The sequence below is a fragment of the Takifugu rubripes genome, chromosome 13, assembly GCF_901000725.2.
Source record: "Takifugu rubripes chromosome 13, fTakRub1.2, whole genome shotgun sequence".
Lineage (NCBI taxonomy): Eukaryota > Metazoa > Chordata > Actinopteri > Tetraodontiformes > Tetraodontidae > Takifugu > Takifugu rubripes.
The window spans coordinates 16792483-16818162 of NC_042297.1; the positions used below are offsets into that span (position 1 = coordinate 16792483).

General features: G+C 45.1%; 4 protein-coding genes across 9 annotated transcripts; 1 reads left to right on the forward strand and 3 right to left on the reverse strand.

Annotated features, from left to right (window-relative positions):
• Positions 1–808: 808 nt before the first annotated feature.
• On the forward strand, positions 809–12456 carry tpp2 (tripeptidyl peptidase 2). 2 transcript variants are annotated; one of them, XM_003969898.3, is made up of 30 exons: positions 809–1113; positions 1868–1996; positions 2507–2602; positions 2736–2840; positions 2943–3067; positions 3152–3315; positions 3504–3658; positions 3741–3817; positions 3890–4017; positions 4133–4381; positions 4507–4622; positions 4718–4889; positions 4986–5143; positions 5222–5298; positions 5394–5500; positions 5610–5764; positions 5847–5963; positions 6036–6136; positions 6243–6339; positions 6412–6549; positions 6631–6875; positions 7185–7263; positions 8116–8154; positions 8753–8904; positions 8986–9082; positions 9186–9316; positions 9424–9676; positions 10196–10315; positions 10413–10502; positions 12002–12456. In XM_003969898.3, exons 1-29 carry the CDS (start codon positions 949–951, stop codon positions 10500–10502), a joined length of 3837 nt encoding a protein of 1278 aa, XP_003969947.2. In that variant the 5' UTR covers positions 809–948; the 3' UTR covers positions 12002–12456. The 2 variants fall into 2 exon arrangements, with proteins under 2 accessions (XP_003969947.2, XP_011608407.2); XM_011610105.2 differs by lacking the exon at positions 8116–8154 and having other exon boundaries at positions 10413–12456.
• On the reverse strand, positions 12441–16025 carry mettl21ca (methyltransferase 21C, AARS1 lysine a). Of its 2 annotated transcripts, none has more exons than XM_029846190.1 (8): positions 15627–16025; positions 15284–15425; positions 15063–15211; positions 14817–14934; positions 13961–14572; positions 13646–13806; positions 13451–13568; positions 12441–13113 (listed from the first exon to the last, which is right to left on the reverse strand). In XM_029846190.1, exons 2-8 carry the CDS (start codon positions 15408–15410, stop codon positions 12728–12730), a joined length of 1671 nt encoding a protein of 556 aa, XP_029702050.1. In that variant the 5' UTR covers positions 15411–15425; positions 15627–16025; the 3' UTR covers positions 12441–12727. The 2 variants fall into 2 exon arrangements, with proteins under 2 accessions (XP_029702050.1, XP_029702049.1); XM_029846189.1 differs by having other exon boundaries at positions 15670–16024.
• Positions 16026–17689: 1664 nt separating this feature from the next.
• mettl21e (methyltransferase like 21e) lies at positions 17690–19677 on the reverse strand. 3 transcript variants are annotated; one of them, XM_029846384.1, is made up of 5 exons: positions 19353–19677; positions 18609–18778; positions 18415–18532; positions 18235–18332; positions 17690–18120 (listed from the first exon to the last, which is right to left on the reverse strand). In XM_029846384.1, exons 1-5 carry the CDS (start codon positions 19405–19407, stop codon positions 17794–17796), a joined length of 768 nt encoding a protein of 255 aa, XP_029702244.1. In that variant the 5' UTR covers positions 19408–19677; the 3' UTR covers positions 17690–17793. The 3 variants fall into 3 exon arrangements, with proteins under 3 accessions (XP_029702244.1, XP_011608408.2, XP_029702246.1); XM_011610106.2 differs by having other exon boundaries at positions 18609–18766; positions 19353–19676; XM_029846386.1 differs by having other exon boundaries at positions 18609–18769; positions 19353–19671.
• A 99-nt stretch (positions 19678–19776) lies between these two features.
• On the reverse strand, positions 19777–25609 carry ercc5 (excision repair cross-complementation group 5). 2 transcript variants are annotated; one of them, XM_029846382.1, is made up of 15 exons: positions 25356–25609; positions 24963–25138; positions 24771–24886; positions 24594–24695; positions 24408–24465; positions 24123–24266; positions 23825–24035; positions 22930–23718; positions 22547–22803; positions 22232–22351; positions 21757–21970; positions 21302–21446; positions 21029–21229; positions 20864–20948; positions 19777–20671 (listed from the first exon to the last, which is right to left on the reverse strand). In XM_029846382.1, exons 1-15 carry the CDS (start codon positions 25441–25443, stop codon positions 20126–20128), a joined length of 3252 nt encoding a protein of 1083 aa, XP_029702242.1. In that variant the 5' UTR covers positions 25444–25609; the 3' UTR covers positions 19777–20125. The 2 variants fall into 2 exon arrangements, with proteins under 2 accessions (XP_029702242.1, XP_029702243.1); XM_029846383.1 differs by lacking the exons at positions 24771–24886; positions 24963–25138; positions 25356–25609 and having other exon boundaries at positions 24581–24695.
• Positions 25610–25680: the final 71 nt, after the last annotated feature.

Sequence of the window (25680 nt, forward strand, 5' to 3'; positions counted from 1 at the left end):
CCCCACAAAATTCTGAAACAATGGCATCACTCAGGAACAATAGGCAACGTATGCTATTATTCTGTCACTGTTTTAGTTAAAGAGGTTAAAAAAAGACAGAAATAAACACACTTTGGGCATGTGCCAGTATTGCTGAGAAAAAATAGCCTTTTCGCTGAATCAAGGGTTACTTGTGAACAGTTTAGATATTATCAGAAAGGAGGAGAGAAGGAAGTGAATATAGAGCAATGCATGTGCACCAAGCAGAACTTGTTGTGAAACAGGGGCGTATTTATCTAAGGATTTGAGTTGCTTAAGGAATAAATATTAATCTAAATGGCACATTGACCCTCTCAAAAATAATGTTTAATTGTTCATTAGAATTTAATTTACGCTGCTTGTGGAAATATAGCAAACATTGATATTATATCGCCCTCTAGAGGAGGTTCATTGTCATGAAAAAATAATTCACGTCAAAAACGTTAAACAACCGTTAGCATAATCTCCGCATCTGGGTTGCATTAAAAATTATTGAAAGATACGTGATGTCAACATTCGACTGAAGCTCTGTTCGATTTGTTGTCTGTTCATTATAGTTGTTTAAATCACAGATGTTGATGCTCGAATGACTCTAAGTTCTACCCGATTTATTCGAATAAATAAACAATTTATCAGGTTGGGGACAAAACACGATAATATTTCATCAGCGCCGCAACGATAGCGTTTATTCACAAATCTTGCCACTAGATGGTGCACATCAGAATTTTATAGGCATAAGCGTAGAAGAAGTCTTTTTCCTGTGGGCGGGGCCAGTCGTTAGATCCGCCCACCCAGAAGGGCGCCCGTATCATCCGCCGTTACTTTGGAGAATGTGGCCTGTGAATCAGTAATAGCTGGACCCCTTTAAACAACTCTCCTCCCCGTCTTCCCCATTTCGCCGCTTTGTTTTCATTGTCGCTCTTTTTTACCATGGCTGCCCATTGTAACGAAGAACCCTTTCCTTTCCACGGGCTGCTTCCCAAAAAAGAAACAGGTGCCACGTCCTATCTTACGAGGTTTCCCGAGTATGACGGCCGGGGGGTGCTCATCGCTATCCTTGACACCGGCGTGGATCCCGGGGCACCCGGCATGCAGGTATAGCCGGCCGACTGTCTTTCGCTAGCTACCAGCTAGCTGAACTAGGCTAGCAAAGTTAAAGGCCCAACAGATTCAAATAAATAGTACCCAGTCACCTAAGGGGCAGAAAACTAGCTTACTAGCATTGACAACTTGCTAGATCCATCATCATTATTGTTATTATCACGTCTGTATGGATCTCTTGAGGCTGTATAACATTGTAATTTAAATTTAATGGTAACCGGAATGTTGTCATGTTGAGTTTAGGTGTTTAACGATCCTTGGGGTTACCGGCTGTTTGCTAGCGGTATTTGGAAGTTATGCTAAAATGTTATTCTGGGAACTATTTTCTTTGTTATTAAGGAAATCGAGCTCCTAACGAACCTTTCATTAATTCAGTTTTACAGTTAAATTGCGGATATGTAGCCAGGCAGGACAGCTGAGAGAGAAACAAGCCTTTTAATGGTCACCTCTCATAAACTATAAATGGTATTAATTGATTGTAGAATAGAATTAAATATACTTGATACATATAAATCTGCAAAGGAAGGATCCCAACATGTTTCCTCCAGGTAAAATTCTGGTTCTATGTTGACATATTCTTAGAAACTATCTGCATTAATAACATACATATTATATATATTTTTATATATATTTTATATATATTTTATATATATTTTATATATTTATATATATATGGTGTCAGGTGCTTTCACCAGGTAATTTTGAATCAGTTGTAGCGGTTTCCTTAACCGATTCTCTCGTATTTTAGGTCACGACTGAAGGGAAGCCAAAAATCATTGATATCATCGACACTACTGGAAGTGGCGATGTGAATATGACCACCATTGCAGAGCCCAAAGATGGGACAATTACTGGCCTCTCTGGGAGAACACTTAAGGTCTGTAGACATCCTAATAACAACTCTAGCAAAGTTATACAAAAAAAAAACCCACTCTGAGAGGATGCTACTCCCAAATTCACCAAATGTGTCTTACACCCATATAACTACTATAGGCAATAGTAATAGAAGGTTACATAACATGGTAGATTGCTTTATGATTAAAACCATTTAACATTAAATCCCCTTTTCTTAATCTTTGTAAGATCAAATGTCAGCGTCCCTCCAGAATCCAGAACAGTGCCCAAATTTAATCATCTTTCCTGGCCCATCATCAGCATTTCCTGAAGATTTAATTGAAATCTTGTCATGACTTTCTGAAATATTGTGTTGGTTTTGTTTACATACGCCGACTTCCACGTAACCTCTGGCTGCCACACAAGGAAAAAAGTCAAAGCCCATAAATACTTTATTTTACTAAATCTCTGGTCAAAGTAAAACACCGCTCATAGTGCAGTATGTGCATTTACTATTCATGTTCCTCACATGGTGTCTTTTTATGTCTATCAGATCCCTCCTGCTTGGGTCAATCCATCAGGGAAGTATCGCATTGGAGTTAAAAATGGATATGAATTTTTCCCCAAGGCTCTTAAAGAAAGAATTCAGGTGGGATGACCTGACCTTATTACTCCACTTAAGAATGTATATTAATCCAAGAGTTATTATCAGAAAACATTTTGCTTGTCAGCTTTTCAGTCCCTAAAGAGCTTTTGCTGTTGTGGCATTTTCGATCCTTCAGAAAGAGCGAAAAGAGAAGATGTGGGACCCTCAGCACAGAGCCGCCGTTGCTGAGGTCTCTCGTAAGGCAGAGGAATTGGACCTCTCTCACCCAACACCCTCACAGGTCCACTAACGTTTTAAGCCTCAGCTCTCATTTTCTGCATAATACCTTTAACTGTAATGCGGAATCATCACAATCTTCCTTGGCTCCTTTATTTCTCCGTAGATGGAGAAATTACAGAAAGAAGACATGCAGAGTCAATCGGAGTTGCTGGCATTGCTAGAAAAGAAATACAGCGATCCCGGACCTGTCTATGACTGTGTTCTTTGGCATGATGGTGACACCTGGAAGTGAGCTTAGCCTTTTCCATCTAATTGCTCTTTACTTTAACTTTTCTGGTGTGTTGACGATATACCTCCCTTTCTTTTCATTAGTGCTGTGGTGGACACTTCAGAATGCGGGGAGCTTTCCCAGTGTACTGTCCTGCACTCTTACAAAGAGAAGCAAGAATATGCCACACTAGGAAATTTTGAGATGCTCAACTACTCTGTAAATATTTATGATGAGGGAAACACGCTCTGCATCGTCACAAGCGGAGGTATGATCACCTAAATCGCACCTTGGGTTGCTTTAAGTCAGATATGTGCAGGGTACACTCCAAACTCTGGTGTTAATTCATCAGCACATCGGCAGAGTGGTGTGACGTCTTCCTCCTCTGCAGGAAACACGCACCCACACACTTATTCTGGTATTATATTCTGCTCTTTAACTTGCTTATTTTAAAAGGTGCCCATGGGACACATGTTGCAAGCATCGCTGCGGGTTACTTCCCAGAGGACCCTGAGCGCAACGGCGTGGCCCCCGGTGCCCAAATCTTGGCCCTTAAGATCGGAGACACTCGTCTGAGCACCATGGAGACGGGCACAGGACTCATCCGCGCGGTATTTCACCTGGAATTTCTGCAGTGTAAACACGTCTCTGTCCTGTCATCCTTTAATCTGTTGTCTCTCCCGTCGCTCAAAGATGATAGAAGTCATCGAATACAAGTGTGATCTGGTTAACTATAGCTACGGAGAAGCTACCCACTGGCCCAATTCAGGGTGAGCCTCGCACGTTTAGGTCCTCTCTGCGGTTTTACCTGTCTTCATGTATTTTGTCAACGCGTGTTTCAGGAGGATCTGTGAAGTGATCACGGAGGCTGTGCAAAAGCACAACGTGATGTTCGTCTCAAGCGCTGGGAACAACGGTCCATGTCTCTCCACAGTTGGCTGCCCAGGGGGAACAAGCATCAGTGTCATAGGTAATCAAGGACAAAAAAAATATATATATACATCCGTTTTACGACACGATAACTACATAGCAAGCTTTATCACAAGAAAGCTGTAAAAACATGCTTCCTGTTTTCTGTTTCTCAGGAGTCGGCGCATACGTGACTCCCGACATGATGGTTGCAGAGTACTCCCTCCGGGAGAAGCTTCCTCCCAACCAGTACACCTGGTCATCTAGGGGCCCCACTGCAGACGGGGCCCTAGGGGTCAGCATCAGTGCCCCTGGTGGTGCCATTGCCTCCGTACCAAACTGGACCCTCCGTGGTACCCAGCTCATGAACGGCACATCCATGTCATCCCCTAATGCATGTGGAGGCATCGCACTAATTCTCTCAGGTTTGTTTTGGAGTGTTGGGATGAACACACACACACACACATATATAGATGCATATATAAATAACATATACTGCTTCTAATGACACAAATCTATGGTTTCCGTGTATGTGTGCTTGTGATAAAAGGACTGAAGCAGAACGGGATCACTCCCTTTGTTCCTGCTGTGAGAAGAGCTTTGGAAAACACAGCCTTGAAAGTCGATGACATAGAAGTGTTTGCTCAAGGCAACGGAATTATCCAGGTAAGATTTTTTTTTTTTCACCCCCCCCCCCCTCTTCTTTTTGCACTTGTCTCGTCCTTTTCCCACCTTCTTTCCTTCTCTTCATCTTTGACAAGGTGGACAAGGCATTAGACTACCTCATTCAACACGCCTCTTCACCCATGCAACACCTTGGCTTCTCAATAAACGTGGGCACCCACAAGGGCATCTACCTCAGGGATCCATCCCAGATTCTGTCCCCCTCGGATCACGGAGTAGGGATTGAACCCATTTTCCCAGAGAATTCAGGTACTGTTAACGAAAGAACAATCAACCTGTCTTCAACGGTCCTGTAGAGCATATTTTTAAAACACCATCTGTTTTATTATTAACTTTTTTTGGCAGGAAATGCTGAGCGCATCTCCTTGCAGCTACATTTAGCACTCACGTGTTCCGCCCCGTGGGTTCAGTGCCCCTCGTATTTGGAGCTCATGAACCAGTGCCGCCATGTGAACATCCGCATCGATCCGGTCGGCTTGAAAGAGGGAGTGCACTACACGGAGGTAGGGACGGAAAAAAAGGAGTGAGGAAATAATGGAAGGTGTGAGATTGTGCTCAGTTTAACCAAAGTTGTCGTTTAGGTCTGTGGGTTTGACACCACGTCACCAACCGCTGGTCCTCTGTTCAGAGTCCCAATCACGGTTATCATCCCAACTAAGTAAATTTCCTTTAATTAATAGCGATTTTGACTGTAATTGGCTCGGTGTGTTTCATGTGTACGACGGCTCTTTTTCTCTTTCTTTGATTTGACAGAGTTACAGAGAGTCGCGATCCCGTGGTCTTTTACAAGGATGTTTGTTTCAGACCGGGGCAGATCAGACGTCACTTCTTCAGTGTTCCTCAGGGAGCCTCGTGGGCAGGTCAGAGATTTCTTTCAGGAGCAAACAAATTATAGTGCTAAAGAGTATAGCATGCGATTTAAAATATAGATACTTTATGTTCTTTATTTTCCTGCTTTTGCTCCCACAGAGGTCACACTGACGTCTCATTCTAAAGACGTGTCTTCGAAGTTTGTTCTCCATGCAGTACACCTGGTCAAGCAGAAAGCATACAGGGCCAATGAATTCTACAAGTTTTCCTCACTTCTGGAGAAAGGGTCCCTAACTGAGGCCTTCCCTGTGCTGGTGCGTATCTGCAGCCTCTGCCACCGTTCGAAAAATTGGAATACAACAATTTTAATTCCTTTTTAAAAAAAAAAAAATCCAGTCTGGACGGGTGGTGGAGCTGTGCATCGCACGCTGGTGGGCGAGCCTGGGCGAGGTCACCGTTGACTACAGCATCTCATTCCACGGACTCAGCACTAATCCTTCACCCCTTCACATAGTAAGGAACGCACAGGCGGAAAAAAGTGTTGCGTCATGTTTTTGTATTAACGGTCATTTGCCCCCCTCCCAGCATGCTTCAGAGGGAGTGACCAGCTTTGAAGTATCGTCACCACTGGGATACGAAGAAGTGTCTCCTACCATCACCCTCAAGTCTTGGATTCAGCCCCTCAGGTGTGCCCTGACCTCATTCTTTCTGACAGCATGTCCTTCCAAACATTATTCGTGGTCAAAAAAATAACAACATCGAAGTCTCTGAATTTGAACCTCCTTATTTTAGGCCCTCAAGTTCAAAAATCAAAGCTCTGGGATTAAGAGATGTTCTGCCAAATAACCGACAACTGTACGAAAATGTCCTCACGTACAGCTTTCATCAGGTAATGCGCCACACATCACCAAATCTTTTTCAGTGGTTTCCTGAAGCATTTTGGAATCTGTTTTATCTTCAGCCAAAGAGTGGGGAGGTCACCCCCAGCTGCCCCATGCTCTGTGAGCTGCTCTACGAGTCTGAATTTGACAGTCAGCTCTGGATGCTCTTTGATCAGAACAAGAGACTAATGGGCTCAGGCGACGCCTACCCTCACCAGGTGAGCCCAGCTACGCGGAGGTTTTCTCCCTCACGTTTGGTCGGTCCCTATTTCAGCTCTCTTCCTCTCGTCCGTCCACAGTATTCTCTGAAGCTGGAAAAGGGAGACTACACGGTGCGTCTGCAGGTTCGCCACGAGCAGTCCAGTGAGCTGGAGCGCCTTAAAGACCTGCCTTTTGTGATCACCCACCGCCTGTCCTCCACGCTCAGTTTAGATATCTATGAAACCCACCGCGCTGCACTCATGGCCAAGAAGAAGGTGAACCCTCTCACCTTGTGCCCCGGTGCCACACAACCCTTCTATGTTACCGCCTTGCCTGATGATAAGTGAGTCGATTTGGAGTTTCCTGTTGTAATAACATGCAGCAATGATACCATGCTACACTGTGTGAGTGCTGCACCAGAAAACCTTTCCTAGATGCAGCAACTGGCATTACACAACACAGGCACGTTTGTTTTGATGTTGATTTTCCTGTAGGAGTCAGAAATTTTTCGGCCCTGCTGTTTATAACCAGAAAATCCAATTTTTGTGGGTGTAAAGAGTATCTTGTGTGAAAAGACTTTATGTTTCCTTTTCTTCCTCGTTATGAATTTTTTCTTTATATATATATATATATATATTTGTCTTTATATAAGGATCCCAAAGGGGACAGGTCCCGGATGTTTCCTCTCTGGTTCTCTGCTGGTTTCCAAGAGCGAGTTTGGCAAGAAAGCAGTGAGTGTTATTTTCTGATATTTTATTCTCCAGATTAGAAACTTTGTCGAACTTTTTCAGTTTGGTTCACTTTGGTTCTGTCCCTCACATTTTTCTCCAAAACACAGCAGACTAAACCGTGTCAGATGTTATCGATGGCATGGCTTTAAAACGAGAACTCCACTAATTAAACCTGTTTCTGGGCCCTGGGAGTTATGAGTGGAATCTGGTTTTCATTATGTTGTTTCTCATCGATAATTTGCCATCAGAGTTGATGGTCTGTCCTCATTCTTTGGCATAATGCATCTTCTGCCTTTGACCACTTTACCCACATCCAAAACTCATCTGTGTGGTTCCTTTAACGCTGAATTATCAGATACTAATTATGTCGTGGTCACCAGAATTAGATATATATTCTCCAATATTGAGCAGCGCGACATATCAGAATATGTTTTCCTCCTAAAACCTTTGAGTTTATTAAATAGTCTTATGAACAATAAAGGTGGTTGTCGTTTTGATTCAGACTGACCTCTGACCTCGGTGAGCGCAACCAGGTAGTTTCTCACTGGGATCTCGTTACTGTGCTTGGTCTGTTTAGGACTTCACTTCAACATTCAGCATTAGTGTCTTATTGACATTTACACATTTCTATTTTTGACACTACATACACAACAATTTCAAATGATTTTACTCCTTTTTTTGGGTTCTGGGAGAAGGTTGGAAATTTAGAGCGGGTAGACGATTTACTACTGTTTTTTTTTTTAAGAGCAAGCATGAGTTCTTGAGCTTGGAACAATCTAAAATGAAGAAAGAAGCTCCTTTTTGGTGTCCTTGTGTTGTCTCTGCCTTACTGTGTGTTATTCTGACCACCAGGGGCAGACCTGTCCAAAACGTCAAGGAAAGTTTAAAAAGGTACTGGCTGAACTAGAAACACTACAACTGACCATCCACTGCCCTCCTGCATCAGGAAGTGGTTTATACCTTCTCCTCAGATGGGTTAAAACACCACTTAACTTGTGTAAAGGAAGTACGCTTTCAAATCATAAAGCAAAATTATGTGAGAAGTGGAGGATGCGACTGTAGCAGGAAGAGGGTCGAGGTTTGGGAGGTTGTTTTGTTGTCAGGATGCCACTGGGAGGGATAATTCATCAAAAAATCAATTCATTACGGACTTGCCACCAGGGTTGGAAGAATTTCTGGAGTTTGAGAATTGTGACCTAATTAATACAGTTGAAGTTAAATGTCACCAGTACACACACACACACACACAGACACACACACACAGACACACAATGCCCTAAGATTGCTTACGTTCAGGGGCTTTTGAACTGTTTTTGGACTGTGTGCCACAGAAAAAATAAAGATAGTTTAACTACAAAGTATTATCTGGTCACAATTCACTTCTGTTGGATTTGGTTGCAGTTGGGACGCCACAGTGTTTCGGTGCTGGGTTTACTTTTTTTCTTCCCCCCCGTTTTTGACCGTCAACTGTTTTGTGTGTTTTCTATAGGATATCGTTCCTGTTTTTTACCATTTGATTCCTCCTCCAAACAAAACAAAGAATGGAGGAAAAGACAAGGACAAGGACGGAGACAAAGACAAAGACGTGAAGGAGGAATTCGCCGAAGCTCTCAGAGACCTCAAGATTCAGTGGATGACAAAGTAGGCCGTCGTTCTCCAACAGTTGCCTCCTTCGCTGGTGTTTTGTGTTGGCTTCTGTCACGCCTTCTCTTCTCTGTTAAGGTTGGATTCTAACATCATCTATGATGAACTGAGGGAAACCTTCCCAGATTACCTTCCTCTGCACGTGCAACGACTTCACCAGCTGGACTCGGAGAAGGTACAGTCGAAGCGGGTCGGGGAAAATGTGAACAGGTTACTGTTATCGTCCAAAGTATGAAGAGAGCTCTTCTCACGCCTCCTTCTGCGTTACTCCTGCTTAGGAGCGCGCAAAGCGTCTTGCGGAGGTGATCTCAGCAGCGGACATCGTCCTCTCCCACATCGACCAAACGGCTCTGGCTGTTTATTTCACCATGAAGACGGATCCACGGCCCGACGCTGCTTCCATTAAGAAGTACGCCACCATCTCGGTGGTCCGCTGACCTGTTGAACAGCTGTGTGTGGATTTTCCGTAGTTTCCTGGGGAGATTAAATCCATATTGCTCTTTGTGTTTGTTGCAGCGACATGGAGAAGCAGAAGTCTTCGCTGCTGGACGCTCTGTGCAGGAAGGGCTGCGCTCTGGCTGACCAGGTTCTCTTGCCGGTCGTGCCACACGACGGCGCCAGCGCCATAGTCAACGCACGACCAGCAGCTGAAGCGGATGCCGTCAAACAGGAAGCCAGCAGCTCTGATGACACCTTGAACAATGTGGCCAAAGCCCTGATGGACACATTTTGGGAGGTGCAGAAGTGGGCGGAGCTAACAGACTCCAAGGTAAGCATTGCGCAATTTTTATTTCTTTTTTGCCAACTAATTTCCTAAAAATGCCTACGTACTTGTCTCTATTTCTTCTCTTTTTCTTCCTCCTGAAGATACAAGTTATATCAAGTCGTTTAATTACTTCTTGACAGAAACGGCTTCTGTAATTTGAAGCAGATGTTGCATACATGTTAGAGTAAAGAGTCCAATGTTCCCTCTGTTGCATACTGATTATCAGGGGTTACTACAGAGGACAGGTGCACATGTGTTTGCAACAAGCTCAAGTGCAGGGAGGAGTCAGCGAGAGCAGGGTTTTTGGTCATCTAAGAAGGTCTGTGACACAGGAGTACCAGAGTCAACAAAATGCTGTCATTTCCTGCCTTACGCTAGTGTTGATCCCACCATTCCTCTGAAAGCTGTTTTAACAATAGCAAGGGCTCTCGAAAAGGTGAAACCTGTGAACCTGGTCTTTGCAGCACGGGTCGGCATCGGTCTCGGCATCCGTTTGGTAATTCTGCTGTACCCCTTTTTCAGATGCTGCCCTTTTCATACAAACACGCTCTGGCAAACAAGATGTACGGCCGAGCCTTAAAATACGCTTCCAAGATACTAGAGGAGAAGCCCAGTAAAGAGAACATGAGGAACTGCATCCAGGTACGAGTGGTTTGATAACATCAATTAAAAATGTATAGATCTAAAATAATCGGTGTCTCACAATAACTTACCGGAATTAACTTTTTCTGTCTGCTAGCTTATGCGACACCTGGGATGGACGCACTGTGCGGCCTTCAGTGAGAACTGGCTTCCTGTCATGTACCCTACTGAGTACACACCATTTTAGGTCCGAGCACGCACACTCGGGCAGCATGGCCATACAGCGTCCATTACACGGCAACTCATATCATATCCCTCAGGATCACATGGTCTGGCTTCAAACCTCCTTGTAGTCAAACACCAAAATGGAAGCTACCGCCGGTGCGACAGTTTCATAGATGACGGTTGATGGTTTTTTTGGGTTTTTTTAATTTTATCTTGGTGTTGTCTATACATTTGGAGACTCACACACACATCCAACCTCAGCTGTCTGGACTCAAACGAGAGTCTACTAATGGAAAGAGCCAGATACAACTCATTTCTAACCCCATTTACTTTCAAAGATGTAAACCAGAGAGAGGACGGGACAACGTAGGACAGGCAGAAATCTCATCCAAGCTTCATCAAGCAGGATTGAACGGAGTTTTTTTTTTAAAAATGCTTTTGTAATCCAGCCGTGGTGGGTTGATTAAATTAACACGAAACACTGTTGAGGTGCCTTTCTACACATACCTTCTCTGATGGGGGGGTGGGGCAAAAACGGTTCTGACCGTACAAAGCTGCAGAATCGGCGGCATCACTCACCACTCGCCGCCACTCGGCCTTCGGCATCAAATGTCTTGGCTCATGTCAGCAGCAGTAATTGGGATCCATTAACCACGGAGCCGCCAGGCACCTGTTTCCCAACGCCGCCGCCGCCGGAGTGGCGCGTTTTTCAGCCCTCTCTCAGACCTCACTCATGTAACAGATGGAGCTGGAGGACGTTCAGATTTCAGTGTACAATTTAAGACATTTCAAACTGTTTTTTTTTCCTGCAGCATTCATGTTGCATTTATAAAGTGTCATAGATATTGTACATACACACCACAAAAAGTACTAAGATGCAATAGGTATATAATATAAGTGTTATTCTAATTGATGTGTTTTCCATATATGCATGTCTAGGATGTAAGAAAATGTTTTATTTAGTTTTTAGATTGTTTACTCCCAAATAATAACCTGATTATAACTTGTTATTTTAAGTGTTTAGGAGTATATTAAGTTGTTTATCTCCCGGGACATAATTGAAGCAGTTGGAGTGCTCTGATGTTTTGTCTCAAACTTTTGTATCGTTCATCGAATGTCCTAATTGTCATTTTGGGCAGTGCATTAATTTGCTTTAGTTTGTTTACATCCATGATGGACGCAACGTCTGTAACTTGCCCTAAACTGATAATCAGATTTCGCTCACCTTTAAACATCATTATAAATGAATTCTTGTGTTTTACTTGCTGTTTTGTGTTGAACAGCTACATAACACCGATGTTGACTAGCTGCCATTTAATGATCTTTTTTGTGCATGTCAGTGGAGAGGAGGTACGAAGTACTTCTGTAACTGTACTCTTTTACTGTCTAAAGTGTAATGCAATTGACAATTGCCAGAAATTCGGATCGTTCTCACCCTGCGGTCCTCATAACACTTTAAAAAAAATTCACTGACGCAAAATCTTGAAATGTGTTTTTTTTTTGTCCGTTTTTGGTCAACAGAGCAAACAGATTTTGAAGTTTTCTCCGAGGACGTATGAAGGATCAAAAAGGAGTGAAAACTGTGTGACAAGGTTTGCGACCCCCCCCACCCCCACCCCCTGTTCTTCACTTTGGTTCCCCAAGATTCACATTATGTTTGTTGGTGTGCGCATTTGCCAACGAGAGCCTCCCAAAATGGCCTTAACTTTCACCACACTGTACCGTCCATCACTGACACCACTCCACTCGGCGGCAGGAGGAACGCTTCTTCTCTGCGTTAGAAAGACCTGATTAACCAACTGTCTTCAATGCTGATCTTTTGCATCGTTTTGAGAAAAAGTTGTTTTTATTGGCGTTGTTTTATACCCATTATTTTCAAGTAATGTGGGATGGACCTGAGCTACTGTCACACTATAGTGTGGTCATGAAATCAAAAGGAAGGCGACACTGAATAAAATGATTTGGAAGAATGTAAATCTGCCCTAGTCATCATTTTAATGACAGCGGAAACATGTTAGGACTTTAATATGTACATTCATTTACATCAGTTGATCATGTATTTTGACTGATGGCTTTCCTTCGCCAAGTTACCGGTAATATAATAATGTGTTTGTACCTGTGAATATGCGTGAACTTTAACCCCAGGAAGTGTGTAGCTACAGTCACACAGGTTTGAGCACGATTCCGCCATTATTTAAAATGTCAGTCAGTCTGGAGTCATGTGACCCATTAGAAGGCCGGTAAGTGTCACTCTCTGCCGGTTGCCATGAAGATCCTCATGTCTCCGTCTTCAGCCAGCAGGCTCGTGTGAAAAGTCTTTTGGAAGTCCTCCATGAACTTCAGGTCGCCCTCAAACCTCACCTTGTTGGCCCAGATCAGAGTCGTTCCTGGTCTGCAGAAGTGCTTCATGGTGTCCAGGAGTTCATTCAGGAAGTCGTGGTGGTAGACCACGTCAGCGGCCAGGACGTAGTCGTAGCGATACACGGATGTGGGGTAGGTGGTCTCCAGGTCGTGACCCCAGATCAGAGCTGCTACCTGGGGTGTGTGTCTGCAGCGCCCCCTGGTGTTTCTCATCACGTTTGCTTTAAGGTTGCTCAACACTTCCGGTAAGTCAGTGGCGGTGACTGAAGCGCCTGAAAAATAAAAAAAAATACAAGACAGAAGATTATAATAACGCCTTCACCATCCCGAATAAAGAGGCAGGACCCGTTTCTGTATATGAAAAAAAGACTCCACCAGTTGCATTAACAGCATTGTAAGACTCGTTCATTAATATAAATCTATAATGTCTACTATACTATAAATGTCTCTTTAAAATTGATCTTAAATATCATTATGCTGGCTCTCAGTGGGTGTGAGCCTGCTTTATTTAATTGTGTTGTTCAGTTGGGCTGTTTATTTTTATTGTGGGTAACATAGAAAAAGGCAAGGATGGTTTCTGTTGTCAGTGATAAATTGAAGCGTACACACCCAGCAGGCTGGCCACAATGGTCACTAATCCCGTTCCTGCTCCCAGCTCCAGGACCTCCTTCCCCCGCACGTCCACCATCTGTCTGTTATTGTCCAGGAAGGAGCACAGCGCCAGCGCCTGCACAGCGAGCACACACTCGCTGAGCTCAGGTTGTTACTGTCTCCAACTTAGACAATGCACATAAAGGTACTCACTCCTGGCCACATTACTGCTCCAAAATAATCTATGGACTCCTGAATAACGATGTCGTGACCTGCGTAGTGGTAGATGTCCTTCCCAAAGCTGTTCCTGGTGCTGGGCACCCAGGCTGGATCTCCGCTCGGCTGCAGGGCTGTCGGCTGACAACCTGCCTGTTCTGAGATGAAACATTAAGTCAGATCACAGCTGTAGTGATTTTCCTATCAAATTAAAAACAATTAAGGCAATAATATACTCTGGGTACAGATCTGTGAACGTCTGAAACAGAGTTTTGTTTGATGAACTGTTCAACAACAGTGATAACAGCTCACCTGTAACTTCTGGGACTTCCTGCTCGTCTTCTTTACATTCATCACATTCAGTGGTGATCTCGTCAGGCTCATTTAACCCTTCATCACCTCCTCTTTGAGCTTCTGAGATCCGAGGTTCCTCCGCTGAGTCCAGCTCTTCTTCTGTATGCTGTTTTGTCTCCTCATCCTCAGACTCTTCCTTCACTTCCTCCTCTCTCCAGAGTTCCGATTCAACAACATCCTCTTCCTCATCTTTGCAGGTTGCTATAAAGATCTTCAGCTCTCCATCTTCAACCAGCAGGCTCGTGTGAAAAGTCTTTTGGAAGTCCTCCATGAACTTCAGGTCGCCCTCAAACCTCACCTTGTTGGCCCAGATCAGAGTCGTTCCTGGTCTGCAGAAGTGCTTCATGGTGTCCAGGAGTTCGTTCAGGAAGTCGTGGTGGTAGACCACGTCAGCGGCCAGGACGTAGTCGTAGCGATACACGGATGTGGGGTAGGTGGTCTCCAGGTCGTGACCCCAAACCAGAGCTGCTACCTGGGGTGTGTGTCTGCAGCGCCCCCTGGTGTTTCTTGACACATTGGCCGTCAGGTTGTTCAGGACCACTGGGAGGTCTGTGGCCGTCACCCAGGCGCCTGAAGGGAAACAGGAAGTTCACAGAGAGTCCGACTTCTAATCTCTAACCTGTCATACTACAAACGGACACATATAGACTACATCAAGGAGCTTTGGTTGAGGCAAACACGCTATAGTGGCCAACATCACCAATGTGATTCAGAGAAACAGACTCGAAACTGCAGAGTGAATCCACCTCGACCCCGACGCCCACGGTCAGCTCCTCCACCTGCAGGACACAGGATGAAGCGAGGAGCCTCTTACCCAGGAGCGCCGCAACGACAGACACGAGGCCCGTTCCTGCCCCGAGCTCCAGGACCGCCTTGTCCACCAGATTGATCTGCTGACGGTGCGAGTCCAGGTGGTGACAGAGAGCGAGAGCCTAGGAGGAGGAGCATTTGAGATAGCTCTAAAATGACTGGTTGATTCATCAGACAGCAGAAAATAAGACTTCAGGTTTGACCGCACGGCCAAACGTGGGTCGTGTGTCAGACCTCCACATTAACTCACAGCTGGCCATATCATCCCAGCGAAGGAGTCAAGCCCCTCTTCTATGACGATCTTCTCGTCGGCATAGTAGTACACCTCTCTCTGCAGACTATTGAAGAAACCGATGTGCGGAGAAAAGCCTGTTTCCTGCTTCTGTCCGGGTGATTCAACTGAGCGATGCACAAGTCAGAGGCTTAAATCCGAGTCTCCGATAAGAAACAGCTGTGCTTGGTTCATCATACCTTTTTCTTCTTCTCTCACTTCTCCATCCTCATTTTCATCTTCTCTTTCTTTCTTCTTCTCCAGCTCTTCCTCCACACCCTCTTTTCCTATAACATTTCCTTTGTCTTCAAAGGTCGGGATATCCATTCCGACTCTTGAACGCTGTCGGCCAGAGAGAAACTCTCATAGCCCTAATTACACTTAGTAACAATATTTATTCCTGCATGACTCCATCAGTCACAATTATTAATTACCGTCTCATTACAGTTACAGCTTTACCACAAATGTGACCAGAAAACTCAACATAACAAACTATTTAACTCTGAATACATATCAAACATCCACCTTTATCTCCACACTCACAAGCAATTGATGGAAATCCTCAGGTGAGTGACCTATGACCTACCTGCCGCCTCTTTATCCTCTCATGAAAGATCTCACTGGCGATCTCCGGCTGCAAGGTTATACAGACACAGCATCCTGCTGGACACACCCATCTTCATCACAAGGACATGGGCTTATTTTTAGATTTGTGCCCAGGAGGAATAAACACAGGCAGTATACAGGAGAAGCGAGCACGTAGATGCCAACGTGGACATCTGGGCGAGGGCCAGGATGAATAAAAGTGTTACTGGTTTCTGCTTCCGTACAGGCGTCCTAGCCGTGGGTCCCTGAGATCTCCAGCCTGCGACGGAAGAGCAGGAATAAAGGAAGAGACGCCTGCCTGTGTTTGGTTCTGGGGCATCTGAAGCTGAAGCTGAGGTGCTTGTGTGCTTTGCTGGGTGTTTGTCCTTTGGCTTTCTGTGACACCAAACCTGAAACCTAAAAGGTCGGTCCGAATGAAATCATGTTTTGGTTGGTTACTTCTCCAGACCTGCTTTGCCAGAAAGGGAAGGTAACACGATCAAGCTGGCAATCAACCCAAGAAAAGAAGGGGGCTCCTGCAGTGCACTTAAAAACCAGTACCCCTCCACCCCCACCCCCGCCGCGGTTTCGGGTATCACCACCCTAAATCCCCTACCATCCCAAAACTTAATATCCCTCCAGGTCAGCCATGTGGTTTGACACATTAACCTGTGGCCGTTGATCTTAGGTCATGGCCTAAACTAGCAGTCGATGCGGCTAAAAGCTGAGAGCCTTTAAGGGGCGGCAGCTGTCCCTCAGTGAAAGACCGTTTATTACCGAGACATTGTTGAAAGAAACTTTTAACGTACACCCTGATTGTTCAGCTGTTAAAGGTTCGTCCAAGCACTGAAAAGGCCCTCAAATATTCACAAATGGTACTTTGTTATCAGCTGATGGGAGGGAGTTGGACTATAAATCTTTTAGACCTATGACAGGAGGGATCGTGAGATCTTAATTGATCGTCTAGAGTTCTGAGCAGGCTCGCATCGTTTGCAGTCACCGTAGGTAAACGTCATCCTCGGCTCTCATTCATTCAGCTTTCTTTATGTTGCATCTGTTAGAATCAAGAGCCAGGCTTTTCACGATAATCCCAGAGCCTGATCCTAAACAACCAACAGTGGCAGCAAAACCTCCCTTTTAACAGGAAGAAACCTGGAGCAGGACCAGGGTGACCTCAGAACAAACTGTGAGTGAATCCAGTAATGTCAGTCTATATTAACAATTACTGTTCTTATTACTTATTATTATGCAGAAAGCATGCCTATATTTGTTGTATGTAACACAAGGGAAGAGAAAGGATGGCTAAAACCAAAGATTTAATAAAACAATAGTTACATTATTACACATTAGGCTAACTGAGCAGCATCCAAAATGTATAAAAGACAGTGATGATTAAAACAATTAGACCACGTGATGATTTAAGAGGTTTCAGTTGTTTTTGGCAAATCGCCTATTAAATACAAGATCTTCTAACATCTGCCTATTGCCAGAGCTGCCTGGAATCTGCAGGAACACAGAAAATGGACCTCCACCCCTTCCAGCATATCTGGGGCTGCGTTATATAAATAAACCAGACAGCTCTGTTGACCATTCAAATGAAAGTCATGAAGTCATGGGTGAGCACTAATGCTGAGGTTCTGAGGAAACAAACCGACACGCTGACGCCCTGTATCTGCAGCCAAACAACCCAAATATTCAACTTAAGGCTGGATAAAAAGAGCAGGAAGCACTTGATCTGATGTTTGTTGTGTTCAGAGCAACCCCCTGCGGATTTCATGACCATTATAAGGTGAAAACATGTTTTGGAGGCTTATAGATCTATATTTTTAGCTCAGCCAGGTGTTCTTAGAATAATTTTAGCCACCGCTGTAATGTGTTCTGTGGTTTCCATGTTGCTCAGAGCATTCCATGCCAGGTGTAATATGACCACCTTAAATGAAACTCAAAAAACTGTCTGGTGGTGGATGTTGGCCCATGTTTCTCTGGGTCAAGCCCAGAGACCTCACATGGACCCCAGACCGTGTTGTCTCTAGCAACACTTTGGGATCTTCTTATTTGGAACTTCTATCGCAATCGTGTAATATTAAACAGTTAAATATTGACATGGAGCTTGAGGACAGGGAGCTCAAGCGGCCGCCTCTCCGTGGTTCTTGGTCCCTTTGTCCTTCCTCCAGGCTCTGAACAGTTTGATGCTCAGACTGGGGAGGTCGTACAGCTGCTCCAGGTGGAAGCGTTGGCGAAAACGATCCACGAAGCTGTTCTCCGGGTCCAGGCGGAAGCGCATGGCCCACAGGATCTCCGTGGTTTCCTGGCACAGGTGATCAAACGTGGCCATCAGCTCCTCCAGGTAAGGATGAGAGTAGACCACGTCGGCGGCGAGAATGTAGTCAAAACAGTGCGTGTCACGTGGGAAACGCTGCTCCACCTCCTGACCCCAGGTCAGCTCTGTCACCTGGGAACACATGAGTGGCTGATAAACCTAAATAATGACTGGGAATTTAAGATGGAAACTATATAAGCAGATAAAGTGAAATATTCGAGTATTTACGCCCCGAGTTGGACGTACCAGGGGGATATACTTGCATCGGCCTTTGGTGTTGCGTGTTACGTTGTACTGGAGGTTCCCCAACACGTCTGGTAGATCTGTGGAGGTCACTTTAGCGCCTAAAGACAGAATATAGTCTTAAAAAATGAAGGACAAATTCCAAAACCTTTGAGAAAATGGTTGGATTGCTGGAATCCGTACCTAAGAGGCTGGATACGATGGTGACCAGGCCAGTTCCGGCACCCAGTTCAATAACATTTTTGTCCCTCAAGCTGAATTTGTCCTGGTTTGTCTCTAGGAAATGACACAACACCATTGCCTGTTGGAGGTTTAAGTTTAGGGTTTGCAACAAAGACAATAAAGGCTGTGGTGATGTTGTGAAGGTCTGTGAGTACCGAAGGCCAGAGGACAGCTCCATAAAGGTCTGTGGATTCTTTGATCCGGATCTCCATGTCAGAAAACTTGTATCCTTCCCAGGACTCTGGGCCAAGGACAGAGGGATGGAACTGGTGAGCCATTACGGCTTTGGCTAACTCCGTGTCCTCCGCGGCACCTGCTATGGCATCCGCAGGAAAAAAAAAAACACAACCCAATAACATTAAACCGCTGATCATTTGTTTCCTGCAGAATTTGATTTAAAAAAGAAGGAAATTGGTTCTAAGTGCTGCAACTTCATTAAAAAACAGAACATTTCTGTAAACACATTGCTGGACCGGCCAGTCTGGATGCTTCTAAGATGACTCATCACAAGGATTTTCCATCATATCGCATTGCAGCCGATGTTTGATTCCCATAGACCCGTAATTCCCTCTGATCCGTCTGTGTTTTCAGCTCTCGTCTTCTGCCAGGCAGCAACGCGCTGCCAGTCAGTAACAGAGCATCAGACAGGCACCTTTAATTATGTCAGGAGAGCCCTCTGAGCCAAGGTCAAATCGGGACGACCTTTGATTTATAGCTTCTATGTGTCTGTCAGAGGTGTTGTTATCGGGGAAATATTTTGATGCGGTTAAGCGTCTGAAGCCTTTGTGCTCAGCTGAGGATTTAAGCGTAGCTGAACATGCTTCATCGTGAATATGAGTCCATAGAGATTTTTTATATCTATAGTTTCTTCTTTAACCGGACTGTGTGAAAGTGCTTACCTTCTTCCTTTGAGGAGGAGTCTCCCACCGCTTTAGGACATGTCTGGGTGGTCATGGTTGGAGGAGTCCAAGACAAGAACAGAGAGCCAACCTGAAAATCTTCACCAGCTTGCTGCTTTTCTTGGTTTCTGGTCCTAAATTAGGTTTTCAAGAGCTGTGGTTTTATGTTACATATAAATACAGCATTTCCCAGCTCCACATGCGACCACCCTGACCCTGGCCCCCTGCACCACCACACATTAGTGGCTCTCTGCGGGCATGCTTGAACTCCGAAGTCATTCCAGCACAGACGGACAGCAACAGATGCTGGAGTTCCTCCCCCTCCCCCACCACTGAACCGGAGCAGGTCAGGAGGAATTTGATGCAAATCGTCATAATGAGTTTGCTGAATTAGAACTGACCTAAGAAGTGGCACAATGACAGATTCATGAATGACAGATTTATTTATTTTAGTCCAAAAGAAATGGCAGTACTGGCAAGGATGGAGCACAAAACATGGTAGCTGAAACACAACCTGAAGTAAATATGAGGAGTGGGACCCGCTGGAGGTCCACACTTGTCGAGGTCACTGAACTGTCATCAATGAGGAGCTACAAAAAGCTTTCATGCAAATACCATTCTGGAAAATTCCAAACATATATTTATCAATGCAAAAATAAATATTCTGCGATACAGAACAGTCTGTTTGACATAATTCACAGCTTAAATCCTCCTGTAATTAATGCTCGTGTTCATAATGTGACAAATCAGCACAAATTTCATAGTTGTGGTTTTCACGTCGAGAAAGTCCTGTCTTTTATTTCCGACTTCTTTCCCCTTCCTCGTGCGTTTCCCCTGCCCCTTGTGCTTTTTCCTCTGCAGCCTCTTCTGCTGCTTTCAAACACCGACCGGGCCGTTACCATAGCGACCTCTCGGCCGCCGCCGCCGTTGTCATCAGAGCTGCTGCTGTCGCTGTCCTTCCCGTCCCTTTGAGAGGGAGCCGCTGCCGAATGAGGCCCTTTATCTAACTGGGACACCTGGTTGGTGCAGCTCACCTCCTTCAGAGGTTCCAAAGTCACCTCCGAGCCCAAAAATCCTCCCCCCACCACCTCCCTCTCTCCCTCTGTTGCTCCCTTAGTGTTTGAACCTTTGCTGGCCACCTTCCCCCTTTTGGATTTGGACAGGGACGAGCTTTCCTCCTCACTGCCCTCCTCCCCGTCCTCCCCACCGTTCCTCTCCTTTCTCTTCATGCAGGTGACGGCCCGACGGAGACGCTGACTGCGGATTGCGTTCTTTTCCTGCTGCGCCATGTGGAAGAACGAGTCGATCCGCATCTGAGTCTAAACAAGATGGACAAAAAGGCAGCAGTGACGGGAAACACATTTATTAATTAGCAACTACTTTTTATCAAGTTTTATAAAAACGGACACCAATTCAATCTAACGTAGCTGTTTAAATGCTGACTGACTGAATAAAATATGACTATTTCAAGCTGAAATGACTGGAATGACTAAAGGGAAATTGTGTCCTACCTGTTGAGTGCTAAGCTGCTTCATCACAGGTTGAAGAGTCTCCTCTGTCCTCCGACTGTTCCAGCCAAAACGGTTCAGACAGAATGTAAACAACGGGTTTAGGAAAAGGTCAATCACGTGCAGCAGCACAGACACACGCATATGTGAGCACATGTGAGAGGATATTCTTTGAGCATGTCCACTTGTGGGCGCCCCCAGGAGAAGCTGCTCTCCGCCTGGTCCACACAGGGCTGCAGGTAAGCCTGGGCCACGGCGGGGTTGGGGAAGCCCGGGTGCAGTTTCAGCTCCCTCAGTTTCTTCTTCACTTTGGTGTCGCGAGGATCAGCCACCAGGCGCTTCTTCTCCTGAGCCTCTACCCACCACTTACTGGAGGGAAGAATCAAAATTAACGAGCATCCTAACAAGATTCTCCTATCAAAGCCTTCCAAACTTGCATACCTGAACTGTATGAGTGGCTCCAGGCCAGGTCCGGTAAACTCATTCAGCACCTCCATGCCTGTGACATATCCAACGCCAGCCACGCCCTCCGTGTAGTCGCTCCCGAGTAGGTACGCCAGGTTTATTAGTTTAGCTCTGTCCAGACCTGAGAGACGCGAGATGTAAGAGTGGGAAAGAGAAGCCAATTCTTGTGCAGGACAACCTGTTGCTGACATTTCCACTATGAACTCATCAGATCATCGCACTAATCACTCACCATATCCTTAATATTATATTTCAGTTCGCGTGCTAACATCAGTTGCTGACGCCGGTCTATACAGATTATTTGGAAGATTTACAGCTAGGAAAGTGAGCCAGCAAGCAGTAAGAAAGGTAAAATACTGCATGTTGAGTTGGGAGAAACATCAAATGGAAACTTGTGGGAAGGTGTAGACGAAGCACGTGAGGGCACTGACCCAGGACGTTTTGCAGGTCACTGTACTGGAAATATTCAACGTATTTGTTCTGGCTGAAGAAATTCTTGTAAACGTGTCTCCCGCCGAAGAGCCACACATCGGAGTCGTCGGTGATGGTCCCGTGCGTGTGGTCGTCCCGGTCCAAAGCTGCACACTGAGCCTCGGCCTCCATCGGCGCCACCAGAAAGGGCACGCCAAAGAGCTGCAGCAGCTCCTGGTAACAAAGGAACACAGTCATCCTGCCTCTTGTTGCCTCAAAATAACCACAAACAAGTGTAACTTTCTGGAATCATCAACTTTGCTCTGACATATTTTATTAGAATTTGAGTATCACTCTACACAGCAGCAATGGTTTAAAATCAGAACAACTAATAGTCTTTTAACTGTAAGAGCAAAACCGGATAGGGAGTCTAGGGAGGATAAGAAGAAAGAGGATTAAGGATGTTTTGAATGTCTCTGTGTTTAAATTGTGTACCTGGCTCTCCAGGTACATCTGCCCCGTCACAGTGTTGGCCATCCGCTCCTGTTGCTGCTTCAGCTCCCTCAGGCTGCTCTGCTCGGCCTGCAGGGAGCTCTCCAGAGCCTCCAGCTCTTCCTGCGCACATTATCATACATTTACAGTTAAGCGCAGAGCTTTGCGGTGTGTTTTACCATAAACAAGGCATGATGAGAATAAGCAGACTGAAAATTGATCACGCCAAATGAATTACAGCTGTTTTTTGTGCTTTTGTTGCTCTGTAATTTTAAGGTCTGTGCATCAGTATTCAGAAAACGTTCCCACTGGACTCACTGCATCAAACTGTTCCCATTCGTTGACGGCAGGAGAAGAGCTGCCTCCCCTCTCTGCTCCCTCTGTCAGCCCTTCATCTCCTGTCGGACTCTTTGTGTCTTCTTCCTCTATCAATACCAAACGAGTGGGGTCTTCTTCCCAATTGTCCTCAGGCTTTCTCTCTACTTTTCGGACATCATCTGGACTTCCTTTCTCTTCAGTTTGAGGTTCAACATCTTCCTGTTTAAATTCTTCCTCTGAGACCTCAATGAAGCTCTCTAGAAGAAAAACAAACCTTTGTTTGTGCTTGTTATTATAATTATTACTTTTCACAAAATATATTTTCAACATTAATACTTGGTTTACTGTATATCCTCCCCCCTGATATAAACTCAAATAACTACCTTTGGAGTCACTCTCCTCACTGGCCTCTGAATTTACTTCAGTTTTCTCTGGAGCTTCAGTGGACCTGGGTCTTCTCTGCTCATCCTGAGGCTGTGCACATATCGGAGCAGCGAAAGTGACCTTTTCCTCCATTTCTTGTCGTATTTCCATCTCTCCGCATCTCCCGTCCACTGACAACTGTGCTTTGTTTGATTCATCATTTGACTTTGTCCCCCTCTCATGTCTCGGTGGTAACAGGGCAAGGTTTCTCTGAACAACCACTTCCTCCCCATCCTCTTCAGAACTACTCTCCAACAAACTATCTTTTTCATGTAAATGTAGCTTTGTGTTGTTCCATTTTAAGTTTAAGTTCTCTTGAGGCGAAGACTTCACAGTATCATCCTGTGGTTCGTCGTCTGAGCTGCTTAGAACCACTCGGGGAGCTGGGTGACGAACGCTAATCTGCACGTTAGCCGCTTGTTCGACAAAGGGGTTTTCCTCTTCAGCCAGTGCTTGTTGGATCGCCAACAGGGTACGTGGGGAAGCACCACTGCCATTCCTGATCTGGTCGTCCTCTTTATCTGAGCTGTCCGTCATTGCAGCCTGGATGGCCTTGAGCGTACAAGGCGAGGGTGGCGACGGCTCTGGGACCTCTGAGGACGGACCTGGCTCATTGTCCTGTTCGTCACATGCAGGACGCCATAGGGGCTCCGGTCTACCTGCTGCTCTTCTTTTACCTCCCTGGAAGCCTCCGCACCAGCGTGCAGCTGCAGGCCGGCTCTCAGCAACAATCTCACTCTTTTTGGAACCTAATGTATTTCAGAAAAGTTTAATAAATAATTACTATGCTAAACAAAAAAAATCATTTTCTTCCAAATATTTCTTGTGTTTATTAATAATTATAGCTGCGATCACCTTTAATAAGAATATAGTGGGAATGGTCCTCTGAAACAAGTCGATTTGACTCTATGCTGTGACTCTTCTGCTCGCTGTCCTGTTCGTAAACCTGAGGAGCACTGCCAGCACTCCGCTCGCACATCTCCTTCTCCACCTTCCCCAGGCGCTGATTCAGCAGGTTTCTTTGCAGCAGACCGGTCAGCTGGTACTGAGAAAAATCTCCAGAATTCTAAAAAAAAAGTTATTCAAAAGGGTTGGTGTTGGAAGAAATGGAGGGAGAGGTGATAATCTGGGTGTGAACAAGAAGAGATTGTACCTGTGGAGGCTTTTGGTACATAGTCCGGCGTCTTTTGGAAAATTCCTTCATGTCTTTGAGTATTTCATGCTTCATTTCAGGAGGCAGGCTGGCAAACTCCTCCGAGTTGATGTCCACAGAGTTGGGGTTGTCATACAACTCCCCCTTCATTTGCATCAATTTTAAGTATTTTCAAAATAACAATAAGTGAATATATATTATCATGATGATAGTTCAACCTTTGCAACTATTAGTGTACTAGCTGATTCTACAGGACTGCATCTTTTCCAGTGGTTACCGTTTTACCTGATACGTGCTATAGTTGTCGACCATCTCCTCCCACTCCTTGTCTTCTTCACCTGAACTGGAAGAAAAAAACAACATCAAAATGAATGTGGCATCTCTGTGGTTTTTGTGGCCTGCAAGCATTTGGATCGAATACCTCACTGGTTTCGAGTGAACAGTGAATTGAAGCTTACACGCAATTCTAACCTGCTTTCATTCTTCTCTTCTGCCACTGGCAGAGCTGGGAGAACATACATGTCATCCACCTCATGTCTTGTCACAGAGGAGAGGCTGGGAATAGGTTCTTTACTGTGGCAGAGAAAACAGGGATAATTGTGACAGTAAGTCAGCTTTTCTTTGACAACTGTTCACTGTCTTACTTACCTCTGATCTCCAAGTGCAGCTTTGATAGCCTGCCTCTTTAGAAAGGTCCTCAGAAGTTTCTCATTGGTTTGCTTGGACTCCCTGCTCATCTCCTCTTTCCTCTGCCTCCTCAGAGCCTGTAAAAAAATAAGATGTGTCATACATTGGAATATGTGTTAGATTTAAACTGAATGTCTGGGAATCAGTGCATACCAGAGTCTGTTTCTTCAGCAACGGTGCTTCCCCGTCAAACACAAATACTGGCTTGATACGGAAGAAGAGGAGCTTACAGATACGGTGGAAGAGAGTGAGCAGGTGAGCATTCTGAACACTGTTGCCTTCACGGTCCCTCACTCCCTTCACTGCTTGGTTTAGCCATATGCTGATATCTGGAAGTGTGTGGTTAAGGTTGATGCACTGATGCAGGTCAGTCAATTATGAAAGAGGTGAAGAGAAGATGTGTGATGTGCCACCGTCTGTTCCTGCACAGTGACAAACAATTGTGTTTAAAATGTCTGGCAAAGAGATGTAAATAAGACATAATAGTATGCGCACGGTGACATACTGGGAACATTTACAGAGCAACCCCTATAGTCACAAGGATACCAACAGCAAGTATCTTTCCTTCAAGAGTCTCGGGGTTGATGGGTTTCCCTGTACTCTCCAGTAGCCTCCAGAGCCCGTGGACTCCCATGATCAGTGTTGTGTATTGCCTATTCAATTGATATTTAAAGAAATTAAGAGTCTCTAAACGATAGAGTAGTGTGTAAAGTTTCAAGTAGCAACACTAAAATCTCCGTAGCGTATAAAGAAAAGCACAACACTGGGAGTGTTGCTCTAAACATGTCCGTGTAGAAATTCAGGTCACGAAGGGTTCCGCCGAGTCATATTTTGCTGTTGTACACTACCATAAGAAAAATAACTTTCTGTG

Excerpts from the sequence above, each read along its gene's own strand:
- tpp2 (XM_003969898.3), top strand. The coding sequence starts at position 949 with ATGGCTGCCCATTGTAACGAAGAACCCTTTCCTTTCCACGGGCTGCTT. Across the intron at positions 6,137-6,242 it reads TCTTGGATTCAGCCCCTCAG|GCCCTCAAGTTCAAAAATCA; the intron begins GTGTGCCCTGAC and ends TCCTTATTTTAG. Across the intron at positions 6,876-7,184 it reads ACCGCCTTGCCTGATGATAA|GATCCCAAAGGGGACAGGTC; the intron begins GTGAGTCGATTT and ends TCTTTATATAAG.
- mettl21ca (XM_029846190.1), bottom strand. The coding sequence starts at position 15,410 with ATGGATATCCCGACCTTTGAAGACAAAGGAAATGTTATAGGAAAAGAG. Across the intron at positions 15,212-15,283 it reads AGTGAGAGAAGAAGAAAAAG|TTGAATCACCCGGACAGAAG; the intron begins GTATGATGAACC and ends TGCATCGCTCAG. Across the intron at positions 14,935-15,062 it reads CTGGGATGATATGGCCAGCT|GCTCTCGCTCTCTGTCACCA; the intron begins GTGAGTTAATGT and ends TCCTCCTCCTAG.
- mettl21e (XM_029846384.1), bottom strand. The coding sequence starts at position 19,407 with ATGACCACCCAGACATGTCCTAAAGCGGTGGGAGACTCCTCCTCAAAG. Across the intron at positions 18,333-18,414 it reads CATCGTATCCAGCCTCTTAG|GCGCTAAAGTGACCTCCACA; the intron begins GTACGGATTCCA and ends TTCTGTCTTTAG. Across the intron at positions 18,121-18,234 it reads GATGCAAGTATATCCCCCTG|GTGACAGAGCTGACCTGGGG; the intron begins GTACGTCCAACT and ends ATGTGTTCCCAG.
- ercc5 (XM_029846382.1), bottom strand. The coding sequence starts at position 25,443 with ATGGGAGTCCACGGGCTCTGGAGGCTACTGGAGAGTACAGGGAAACCC. Across the intron at positions 25,139-25,355 it reads AGGAAAGATACTTGCTGTTG|ATATCAGCATATGGCTAAAC; the intron begins GTATCCTTGTGA and ends ACACACTTCCAG. Across the intron at positions 23,719-23,824 it reads CCACTATATTCTTATTAAAG|GTTCCAAAAAGAGTGAGATT; the intron begins GTGATCGCAGCT and ends GAAATACATTAG.